Genomic DNA, 12,528 nt, shown 5'->3' on the forward strand with positions numbered 1-12,528 from the left:
AAGAGGCTCTTTAGTTCTTTTGCTTTCTTGCCATAAGGTTGGTGTCATCTGCATATCTGAGGTTATTGATATTTCTCTCGGCAATCTTGATTCCAACTTGTGCTTCATCCAGCCCAACATTTCGAATAATGTATTCTGCATATAAGTTAAATAAGCAGGGTGACGATATACAGCCTTGATGTCCTCCTTTCCCCATTTGGAACCAGTCTGTTGTTCCATGTCCAATTGTGACCGTTGCTTCTTGACCTGCATACAGATTTCTCAGGAGGCAGGTAAGGTGGTCTAGTATTCCCATCTCTTGAAGAATTTTCCACAGTTTGTTGTGATCCACACAATCAAAGGCTTTGGCCTAGTCAATAAAGCAGAAGTAGATGTTTTTCTGGAACTCACTTGCTTTCTCAGTGATCCAACGGATGTTCACAATTTGATCTCTGCTGTATGAGCAACAGAATGTTTTAGGGATTAAGATACTTGTCTCTGTTGCTGTTTGGGAGCCTCTGATCCTGGCTGTGCTGTGCTAAGTCACTTCAGTCGTGTCTGACTCTTTGCAACCTTATGGACTGTAGCCCGCCAGGCTCCTCTGTCCATGGAATTCTCCAGGCAAGAATACTAGAGTGGGTTGCCATTCCATTCTGCAAGGGTTCTTCCTGACCCAGGGATTGAACTTGTGTCTCCTTTGTCTCCTGCATTGGCAGGCGGGTTCTTTACCACTAGAGCCACCTGGAAAGTCCCCTGCTCCTGGCTAAGTGCTGGTAAATGCTGGAATGTAATGACAGATAAGAATGCCTGCCCTCTGTTGGTTGACAGTCTGTTCTGGGAGACAGATAAGGAGAGCAGCAGTTCCTGCACTGTGTGAATACTACTGTGATAGGAACACAAATGCGACTTTGAGCTGCTGCAGCTTGCCCTTCTCCAGGGGCTATTCTTTTTCCTGTATGTGGCGTGCTTTTGAGATAAAGTGAAGTGCTGTTGCTTGCTGTTTTGTTAGGATGTTTGTTTCCTTTGCAGTTGGCACAACTGAAGCACAGACAGTTTAAGGACTAAGTTCTGAGATTATGCAGTGAGAGGTCCAACTGGGAAACCAGGCCTTTTTTAACTCCAGCAAGATGCATCAGAACATTGCCTAGTGGTTTTGTCTTCATTGTGGAAGACTTTTGTCCTGCTGTACTCTTTGTTTATAATACATCTTTATTTCAGTAGACTTGGTTCTACTGAGACATTTCTGTCCCTCTCCCACAATATGGGAATAAGAGTTTTGTTTTTACCTTAAATATATATATGTAGTATTTATACTTGTATATATTATATGTGATAAATATTGAAACATTTTAAATACATATAAAATATACACATACATGTGTATAAATTTTATAATCACAGCTATTGAAATTGTGCCATTATATAAGTAGATGCTGTTTTTAGGCGTGAAAAATGTTTAGGACTATTTTGTTAGATTACACTTGGTTTCTTTATTGTAAGATGGAAGGTAGTGTGGCGCTAAGGCTGAGGTGTTTGGTTTTGTTCTTCTGTCCAGGTATACTCTTGAAAGTATAGAGTAGTAGAGAAAGGATGGAATTTAAATCATGATCCAGCACGTGACTCAACCTCTCTGAGCTTGTGTTTCAGCACATGTAAAATCAGAATAAAATACTTGCTTAATTCTTATGAAGAATAAGTAACATATATCAAGTATCAATATCTCCACGCTTGCATGTTACAGTAACTCCATAAATGATTGCTGTTATTGTCCTTATAATTATATGCAACAGTGTCCTCTGGATTTTTTGGTAGAACTTTCCAGCAACTAGTGTACCTATGACTGGTCCTATTCCTTCTTCATATCTCAGAACATTCCTGTTGTTCCATGTATAAGTTTAAACAGATGGCTGATAACTGTGGATATTAAAACAGTGTCTGAGATAGCTGGGTATTTTTTTTCAAGATGATCGTGGCCTCGTTCAGTTAGAAAGGGAAGATAGGAGTGTTTTTGTCAGTTTTAGTATCATGATAAACATGTTCAGGATATAAAGAAAAGATCTGTGATGTAGCTTTGGCTGTTATCACAGGTAAGAGCATGACAGTAGGATGAGCAAAGAGAAGCCAGCTCCAGACGGCTGCATCCCGCCTCCAGACGGGATTGGGGGCTGTGGGCCAAGGGGCATGCCCACTGGTGAAACCCACCTTTGCTGGGTGACGGATGCAGACTCCTGTGATGGAAACAACGTTGGCCATTGGTGCCAGCCAGACCTGGGTTTACATTGCAGCCCTGCTGCTTCCCAGTTGTGGGAGGTTTCTTAACCTTGATGAGCCTCAGTTTTATCATCTGTAAAAGGGGTAGTTTAACTGTGGTATCTAATGAAGTTGGTGGAAGGATTAGATGAAGTAGTATTTAGTGCTCGACACAGTGTCTGATACACAGGACGTACAGAGTAAATGGTAGTTTTTAGCTTTCTTTCTACTCTCTTTGTGGAGGATATTTATACAAGCCCTCTCGTTTCATCCTACAGCTCATTTTCCATTCTGTTTTGTTCCTAAGAGTTTTAAAAACAGTAAGTAGGATTCAACTAAATGGATGGGAGTAGTATTTTAAAAAATTAAATAGCCTCGATCCAGTTGTATCGCTCTTTTTCTTTCTCTTAGACATACTGTTATAGCAAAGAAAGGAACCCGAATCATAATAAACATTGAAGAACTCCTTCATCGTTGACACCATGAGTACCGAAAGGCTCTCTCCTATTAGCTGATGTTTACATCAGTAGTTAACTGTGTAGATAATGTTGCCACAGTGTTGAAATGAAATCATACATGTGAAGCCAACGTGTAATAAGCGACTGACGTTCATTATCTGCTTCATGATCACTATCCTTTGCTACCGCTAGTGTTAGACACTGGTAGGCACCGTAAGGACTTTCTTTACTTCTAGTGCTACCTGCAAATTAGTGTTAGGGCCTGAATTTGGACCCAGGACTGACATGGTCCCAAGAGGATCTCAGAGCCTTTGAGAGGGCCCAATAGACTATAAGCTTCTGGAGAACATCGCTGAATCTGAATCCCCATCACAGTGTATCATCCAATATTGGATGAAGGCTAAAGTATATACGTGAATGAATGACTCTAGAGTAATGGACTAGTCACTGTAGGTTCCAAAAACATCTTTTAGCAATCTTCTTTTTTTCAAATAGTATATTTGAAAGAGATATAATAAAGAATTCTAAATCAATGTTTTTCACCTACTCATTGACATGCAGTGATGGATTAAGATCCAGTGGGTCACAGCCATGATTTTTGTTTTATTTGTTCTGATCCTTCTGTTGATAGGAATTGGTACTGAAGAGAGTTCATTGGTTTCAGAGAAGGTATTTTTAGCCATAAAGACCTCAGGCAAAGCCAGGATAATATGTACTGCTGTGAAGTGCCCCAGAGTTTGTCAACAAAATCAAAGGTCAGACGATTCAAACGCCTGGATTTCTCTTCTAGTTTATTAGGGGATGCTTTGGGGTCAGTTATTGTTCTCTTGCCTGAGATAAGTTAGAAAAAGAAAGAAGGAATTGAAATTCCTTTGCAGGGAAACTATGCACCTTAATGGATTGTTCTTTGTAAGCTGCCCTGGAATCACCTTATTAAAGACATTTCTGTAGTTTACTCTCTGTTCACTGCCTAGTGGGTTGTTTTCTGAAATAGAGATCCCATTGTCACTAATGTTTCCCATTGTGCTAGACACATTAACAGTAGTCCCTTGAACAGACATGGTCTCTTATGTGATGCCGTGATACTTCTTTAGACATCTTCCAATATATGAATATTTTCTTAGCGCTCAGCAGATCAGGCACTCTGCATGAAAATGATAGGAAATACCTTTCATCTAAGACATTGCTCAGCTGTTCTTGAAACCCTGAGTAGTCTTCCCAAAGGAATGGAGCTAGCGTTCCTAAGTTTCTATTTGAGTTTTGTGCCCAGAACTTCTGCTGGCATGCCCATAGTACACGAAATTTCCTGGCCATGAGTTTAAAAATGTGGTTGACTAGAATGTGACGTAAGACATGGAGATTGACTGTAGTGTCTTAAGCGGAAGGAATGACACACTCCTGCAAGACACTCAAGATTGCAGAAAACCAGACAGATGGTTAACGACTGAGATGATGCAGTGCTGGGTGACCACACCCCAGGTACACAGACAGGACTGACACTGAGTTCAAGTTATGGGCTTGAAGGGAGAGGCTGCCCTTTTTAACACTGTTTTATTGGATGAACTTCACTGGTGCTTAGGTAGAGGCTAAAGTCAAGACAGATAATAGCCCTTGAGTCTTAACCCTTTAGAAACCGGCTTTCCTTCTCTGTTCCCAGTACTCGAACTGTATTCAGTTTGGTCTTGCACTGTAGTCTAAAGGATTAGAAAAGGAATTCTAAATTAAAGCTCCAGGAATCAACTTGTATCAGTATTAGCAATAAAATAATAAAGCCAGAGAACAGGCATCTTCCCTTCCCAGTTCTGTGTGTGTGTGTGTATTTGTTTTACTTCTTTTGTAACTTTTCCACTTAGAAATAATATTGGCCTCTTTTCTTGCAGACTCGCTCTTTACTGAGTGTGTTTGAGGAAGATGCCGGCACTCTCACAGATTATACCAACCAGCTGCTTCAAGCGATGCAGCGCGTCTATGGAGCCCAGGTATCCTCGTGCCCACTCACCTGGAGAGGAACAGAGTAGGAGCCCTCTGCCCTCACCTTGAACTTCTCTCAGGAGGTCAAGAGATTTGAGTCAGAACACCCCCCTTTAAATTTTTGAAGTAAAATCACAATTGTTTTTCTCTTCTCTTCATCTCAAAAAACTAAGGACAGTTTGCTTTCATAGCCTAAGAAAGAGGATACTTTTCCTGTAACTAGTAGAACCAGTAGAAAGGTACCACATCACTGCTTTTTAATAAAAAAAAAAAAGGAATGCACTCCCAAAGGGAAACATTTGAGTCTCCTCTTCCTACTTGTGAATGAGTGGGTTCAGTATTCTGAGGCATGGCTCTTTTCTTTCTCATAAATATCAGTCTTAGATGTCAGTGCAGGCGCATAGAGATGTTTTTTTAAGTGCTTCCTCTGAAAAGATTTGAGTCACAGTTCTAGAACAGTTGGGTGGTTCTTTGTTTTGAGGAACAAGTATCTTTATCTTGCAAAACCATGGAAAATAAATTGCTGAGTAGCAAAAGTGAATCTTTTTAAGATCAAGAATTGCCTATGTATGTTACTTGCTAGGATAAAACTTGAGAGTTACTTAAAAGTAAAATTTGTTACCTTACACGTCAAAATATTATGGCAACCGGTTTCATTATTAATTCCTTGCTGACTTAAATCTGTCTGTGTTATTGTTTCTTTTTCTCACCTATGATCTCTAAATAAATACCACATTCAGTGTATAATAGTGTATATTAGTAGTCATGTGTAGTCATTTATTATTACATACTTACTCTTCATATATAATCACTTATTATCATTGTTTTATTAATCATTCGTTCATATCATATATGGGAAAAAGACTCAGTCCTTGCCATTAGGGAGCTTACAGCTGGGTTGGGAGACAAGACAGTTAGCAAAGAGTGTAGAAGTGCTGGGAGAGAAAGAGTGCCTAACCCGGAGGATTGTGCTGGACACCCAAAAGGAGGATGATTGTGACAGTTGAAATTTATTGACTACTTCTTAAGGTCCAGGCACAGTTTCAGAGGCTTTTACCTGTAATCATTTCATTTAAATTCACTCACAACTCTGTGAGGTGAGTGTTGTTACTGTTTTCTTCATTTTCTAGGTCAGGAGATTTAAGGATTCTCATATGAGTGACTTCCCAAGTCCACCCTGTTAATACATGGCAGAGCAAGTCAGCCTGAAGCCAAAGCCCAGACTCTTAACTACTACACATAAGAGTGGTAGCCTGAGCTAGGGCAGTGGCAACAGGAAGAGGCAGATTGGTGATTGACTGAATGTGAAGGGGTCAGGTCAGTGAAGAATGAATCAAGAATGAAGCCCAGGTCTCTGACTTGAACGACAGGGTGCATAGTTGGGAGAGCACAGGAAGAGGAGCTGGATGTTTGTGGGGGTGTGTGTGAGTGTGTGTGTGGATGTGTGTGTGTGACAGTGACAGGAATGGCAGAGACGCCAATCTTAATTCTTGAAAGGCTGAGGTGTCCATGGACATCAAAGTGGGGAAAGAGATCATGTTGAAAGTTCAGATCCAGAGTTCAGGCTAGAGATAGAGATTTGCAAACTACTATATTATAAAAGTGTTACTTATTAATTGGAACTAATTTTAGTGACCAAAAGAATCACACAGTTATTTGTGGTTTTGTTTCTGAGGTAAAGCGCTCAGAAACAAGGAGACCTACTTCGTCAGTTTTTCAAAAACCCTATTTATTTCGATTACATTTTTTGTATTTTTTTCCTGAATATTCAGAATTTAAGGGAATAGAAAATTTTTTTACTGAAATTTGCTTGCTCTTCAGGAATTTGAATATTGTTGTCAAATGATTGGTCTCCTGTTTAAGGTTTAAGAGTCCCAAGACTTAAGGGACTACAACTCCGCCACTCCCAAGAGTCTCTGCTCTGCCTCTCCGTGTCTGTCAGAATCATTTACTTGGAGATGTCCAGACACTCTCTTATGTGTTTTTTTTTGTTTGTTTTTTGAGCCCAGAAAACTGCATTTTGCCAAAATTAAGTGGATCTTGCATTCCAAGAGCTGTAACCAGCTCTCAGTTCACACCACATGATCATCACATGGGCTTTTGTGCTGGCAGAAACCCTTCCTTCTGCCTCGGCGTTTCCTGTGGCAGAAGCTTAGCAGGAACGTCTGGCTAATGCTGCCAGCTCAGGGACGGATTCTGGCAGTGTCCGGTGGCACTCAGATTGGCTGAGGTCAGGGCTAGTTGGGTCAGGGCTAGTTGTTTTTCAGGTTTATTTGAACATGTTTTGTTTCTTTTTAATTAAAAAGAAAACTTTTCTAACTCCTCTTTGATCCCTTTGTTTATGTCCATGTATGTGGTTGGGCAGAAAGAGATAAAGGGAGGGAGAAAGAGAAAGAGGTGCCAATATTTTCATTCAGCATTTCCCCTTAGGTTATGTTTTCTTGGTTTTATTTAACATTCTTCCTTAAATATTTTACACCTAGACCTGTTCAATTATATTAATAGAGTTTTGTAATTTCATTTTAAAATACAGGTGCTTAGCAAGATGTTTTTCATTATTACATTTTTCAAACCAGGTTAATCCTGTTAATAAATGATAAATGTTCATAAAAGATATTTTAAATCAAGCCGCATGGTAATTTTCTGGATTCTGATACAGTGAACTTGCCCATTTGGGCCTTAGTTTTAGAAAGAGGAAGAGTGAAAAAAAACTAGAGGAAAGTTCTGTGAGCAGTTTTGCTGATATTGGCTGGTTTGGGGAAAGTCTGTAATTTTATTTGTCTTAAGCAGTAGAATGAAGCTGTGGGCTCTAAGCTGTTTTCAGCATTTTGCAGCAGTGCCTGGATGGCCTGTGGCTTCCTAAGTGTCAGACACGCCATTGCACACGCAGGAGCTGCGTACTCCATCGTGGGTCATCTGAACAAAAGAATTCGTCTCCTGCAGCAGAGATGATTTACATACTTAGGAATCTCTGCTGTCTTTCAGACTATTGACTAAGTAAGTTTAAAACTTACATAGTGTTTAAATATATGCATGAGTATACATATTCAGTAAAAATCTGCCCAAGTTTTGCATTTAATATATTTGTTTTGATTTTGTATATCTGCTGTACTTTTGTTTCTTTCCTAGAAAGGTTAAGGTTTTTAAAAAATCTTTAAAAAATGGATTTATTAGGATCTGGAAAGTTTACTTTGGTAATACTACTTCTCTCAGACACTGTACTGAGGAAACAGGGGAAGGTCAAATGATGTTCCTAGCAGTGTTAGTGAAACCTGGCATCTTCTAGAACCGTCTTTCTCCTCCAACAGATGACACGCCTCTGTAGTTGGTGCCTTCAGTCTGGATGGATTTCTTCGTTTGTTCTGGTGTGGTTTTTTTTTTTTTTTTAATTACGTTCTGGATGGAATTTTTTGACGTGAGAACCATGGTTCAGGCTCTTTCCCTTTCCTTCAGCAAAACTGGCTTGCTTAAACATGGTCTCATCTCTGCAGCTGTTCCTTTTTTATTTACCTTTTTTTGTTAAATTTTTTTCTACAACTTTAAAACACACCCTGCAGCATATGGGATCTTAATTCCCCAAACAGGGATCGAACCCGTACCCCTTGCATTGGAAGGTCGAGTCTTAACCACTGGACCACCAGGAACGTCCCTTTGCAGCTGTTCTTAAACAGACCTTTTGAAGTGCAGAACTCCTGATCCTAAAATGTAAAAGTCCACACTGGAGTTGGGAATCATATCTTTTCAAATTGGGCTTAGACAGCGGGAGGGGATAGGAGTAAAGTACTTTGCAAGATATGCATACATTTGTTATTATAAAGAGGAAAATACTTTTTAGAAATGATGAGATATATATATAGATATCAAGCTAAATAAGTCAGTGTTCCTCTTGGGAAACAGAGTAGTGGGCATCCAGGAGTGGGAGCTTTTAATGGGGGAGAGAGAAGGATTTGGAAGGCATAGAAGATCAGAACTGTGTATTTTAATAATAAAAATAGTATGAGACACATAAATGTACCACACACTTGGCGAGACACCTCTTGTGTATAATTTCATTTAGCTTTCACAGTAAAGGAGAGGTGTTTTTATAGTAGGTGTTTACAGGCAGGGAGACTAAGAGAGCTTATGCAGCTTGCCTGTGATCATACAGCTGATGAGAGTCAGGATCAGAATTTGAACTCAGGTCTTTGACTCTAAAACTTTACTGCACTCTCACTCTACACCGCCACACTGTACTCTTGACATACTGGTCTCTGGAAATGTCAGCCGAGGCTAAGGAAGTGGGAGTCTTCAGCAGTTGTTCTTGTCATCACAGAACAACCCTGCTTAGCAGCCTAGCAGCTTTGTAGTGTGTTAAAGGTGGGAGCCAGCTCCTTTTTGTGTTCCGGGGAAACTCCCCTTGTTTAATTGGGTTTTATTCATAATGGTTTCAATCAGTGCATTTTAACAGCTCTCAAAAACAGTCACGTTGAGGTTCGTATGACAGGGACAGAGGAATATGTATAGCTCAAGGCTGAGGTACGGGAGCAGAGAGCCCCTGAGTGGTTCCTGGAAGCAGCCTCAGAGACCTGGGTTTTTGCACTGGGTTTGCATATGGAATCTACAGCCTTCCCTCATGCCAACATTGAAGGCTTTCAGATTGGTAGAGATTATTCTGGGCCAGGCTCATTCCTTAGGTACGAGGTTAAGTGTGTGACCTTAGATGTATCAGCTCTGGGTTCCAGTCTTGGCCACTTGCTGGGTGACCTTGAGCAGGTCACTTGATTGCCTGGGTTTCCTTATCAGTTAAACAGAGGTCATATTAATAGTAATCACCACCTCATAGGTTGTTGTGAGGGTTAATGGAGCTAATACCTGTAAAGTATAAGATCAGTCCTTGGCAGGAAGTGCTCACCGTTAACATAACCACCTTCTAAGCCTTAGAATAATCATAGTTATGATAGCACTGTACCCTGGGTCCACTGGTTGGGTTAAATAGAACTTGGTCCTGTGATCTTGACTTTCCTCAAGGGGCAGTGTAGCTGCGTTCTGATTCCTCACTACATCATTGATGTTTGCTCCTCATTCTAGACTCCGTCCCCCGCTGGCTGCACAGGCCGCTTAGTGCCTGATTCCCAGCCCCTGTCCACCCTCCCTCCCGGGCAGCACCCGATGCTGGTACCAGCGGCCCCTGCACAACTAACTGTCTTTGGTCCCTGTGACAGTGTCTCTCCCGAGTCTCTGCCCACCATTCTTGATTGTTTTCTTGTCCTGGCACCCTTTGCTGCCTGCCCCTTAAGTCTAACTCCACAGGAAGCCTTCTCTGGTTAGTCTCTACCAGCTTGCTGGGCAAGGTCACTGCAGCACAGCCTGGCTATTTCAGAATCTGTTTCTAGCCCTCATCTCTAGGTCCTTATTCCAAATGACTTTTGCCTCTTGTCACTATGGAGAGAGAGTTTTCCGCTCTTACCTGTGCTACTGCAGCACCATCCTAAGCAGTTTCCCTGTGGTCAGGGGATTGTCTTTCGCTCTTCTGTCCATTCTTTACCCTCAAGCTACCACATCCAAACCTTCCCTGTCTTTAGATGCTTCTGTGGCTCCCTGATGAAACCCTCAGTATGGCACGCAGAGCTCTTTGTGCGCTGAGTCTCAGCCTGCTCCTCTAGTCTCGTCTTCAGCTGGCCCGGTGTGCCAGGCCCTGCATACATCTCGAGACTGCTGTGCCGTTCCTGCTGCCCGGAATCCCCAGGGGCCCCTTGTCCTGGCAAATGGCCTTCCCAGCAGGTGACTTTTAAGGCTGACTTCAGATCCGAGGTATCTGACGCCTTTCCTGTGTTCCTTTTCTCCCTTCTCACCAAAGCACCCAGACGCCCTGCGCTCTTGTGGGTCAGAGCCCTGAGGGACAATGTGTGGGATTTTTTGCCTCTCTGTGCACTGTGAGCTCCGAGAGCAGATTTTCTTTGTCTCCAGTGCCCAGCACCTTGCCTGGCCTCATTCACTATTTGATAACTAGGTGTTAAATGAAGGACTGACGAGAATGTCACGTACCCTCACTGTGTGCTTGATTGTCCCTCCAGATCTGTGCCCCGCCATCAGCACCTTAGCTTGGGGACTGCCATCGTGGGTCATCCGGTCTAGGGTCCAGCAGTCTTGGACTCCTCCCCCATTCACTCAAGCCTGATGTTTTTGCCTCAGTGATAGCAGGCAGATCTCTGCTACCTTCTCTACTTTCTGGCTTGGCGTCAGCCTTTTCTCTCTCTCACTCAACTTCAAATGGTCTCCTGACCCTCATGTCATCCTCTTTCTCCCTTCAAGGTTTCTTTTGCAACACAGCCACTTAAGGAATTCTGCTCACATCTGACCTTGTTATTCTCCTGCCCAGGTTCCTCAGGGCTTCCCTGGTACCTGCAGAGTATTGTTGGAGTCCTCAGCAGGTACCCCTCAGGGCCTGCCCCAGTCAGGGCTCTCTAACCTTTCTCTTTGCCACGCTCCAGCCTGGGCTCCTGATCCCATCAGCTTGGGGTAGTGCTGTGATGAATGAGACTCTCAACCGCTTGACTTCAGGCAACGCTTCTGGCCAAGTGTTTGGTGGAGATCACAGCAGTGCCTACACTGTGATGGTGACCCTAGTGGGTTTCCTCTGCCCCCGCTCCCGGCCTCTCCTTCCCGGTCCCGGGCCTTCAGGCGGTTTCAGGTGACAGTTGCAGTTGGTGAGTGCTCCACGCCACCATGAGGTAAACAGTTCTTTGTCCAAATCTCAGTTTTCCTTCTGGCTTTGTCAACCACTGGTCTTTCTGCTTGGCACCAGCCTTGCGAAGTGATGTTGTTTAAAATAGAACATTCTGTCAGTAAACCCTTCTTCAGGTTCTCTCTCTTAAGGATTCTTATGACACATCTGATAGAGTAGATGGTAACCAGAGAGCTATTCCAGAGCGCTGAAGGACTCTACTCCCAGAACTCCATTATTCATAGAGTCTACATTTTAGACCACTGCTTTTGCTGAACTACAGCTAGAAAAATACAGAATTTATGCTGATATTTATAGGCCCTACGAGGCCTGCCCATGGAGTACGACTAAGTACAGTTTTGGACTTTGGATAGGAATAGTATCGGGTTAGCCAAAAAGTTCATTCGGGTTTTATAAATGAACTTTTTGGCCAACCCAATGTATTGTTAAGAACTTGCACTTTAGATTTTGAGTCTGACAGATCTGAGTTGAGTTGTTGCCATTCTGGTTACGAATTGTGTAGTTTATTATAGAAGAACCTTTCTCCTCATTTGTATGAGAGTAAGAATATGCTCTACATTGTAAGTGCCTTATAAGGATTAAATGTGATGATATATAAACAGTGCTTAACAGCAATTCAGGTACCTAGAAAAGACTCAGTAAATATTAGCAGCTACTTTTATTATTGTTACTACTAATATTTACTGTTCACACAAGTTCCAGTTTTACAGGTCTTATTGCAGAGATAATTAGGCAGGCTTACCTCACAGGGTGTGGATTAATTAATTGATGTTGGTAAAGCATTTCATGAAACCTTTGTGTACAATACATTAAGTATGAGTTAAGATTAAAGTTGGTCTAGTTTAAAAAGACTTCATATCATGTGCTCTGTCCAGGGGAGTTTCATTTCTTTTCAGGGCAGGTGACAGGCCATTTTGTAACATGTATTGTTTTTGTCTTTGGTGGAGTCATGCTTGTAGAACAGAATCTTGGTGCCTGGAATCACACACATCTGAAATACACAGGATTTTCAGAAACTATTTCTAGTAGAGACCTGGCAGAGGCCACTGTACACAGGAGTTTTGGAAGCAGTTGTGTGTGTTGTTTGCTCTGCCCCTTCTCCCTGAGCCTCAGTGGAGTTGTGCACACAGCACATGAGCACCCCCT

The 12,528-nt window shown here is 42.1% G+C and overlaps 1 protein-coding gene across 1 annotated transcript in view; it reads left to right on the plus strand.

Annotated features, from left to right (window-relative positions):
* APPL2 (adaptor protein, phosphotyrosine interaction, PH domain and leucine zipper containing 2) overlaps nucleotides 1-12,528 on the plus strand; it is a 51,379-nt gene that overhangs the window by 3,239 nt on the left and 35,612 nt on the right. The window contains exon 2 of the mRNA XM_010853390.1: nucleotides 4,568-4,666. Within this exon, the coding sequence (XP_010851692.1) occupies nucleotides 4,568-4,666 (99 nt within the window). The remainder of the gene's footprint in view (nucleotides 1-4,567; nucleotides 4,667-12,528) is intronic.

Source organism: Bison bison, unplaced genomic scaffold, assembly GCF_000754665.1.
Source record: "Bison bison bison isolate TAMUID 2011002044 unplaced genomic scaffold, Bison_UMD1.0 scf7180017864327, whole genome shotgun sequence".
Classification (NCBI taxonomy): domain Eukaryota; kingdom Metazoa; phylum Chordata; class Mammalia; order Artiodactyla; family Bovidae; genus Bison; species Bison bison.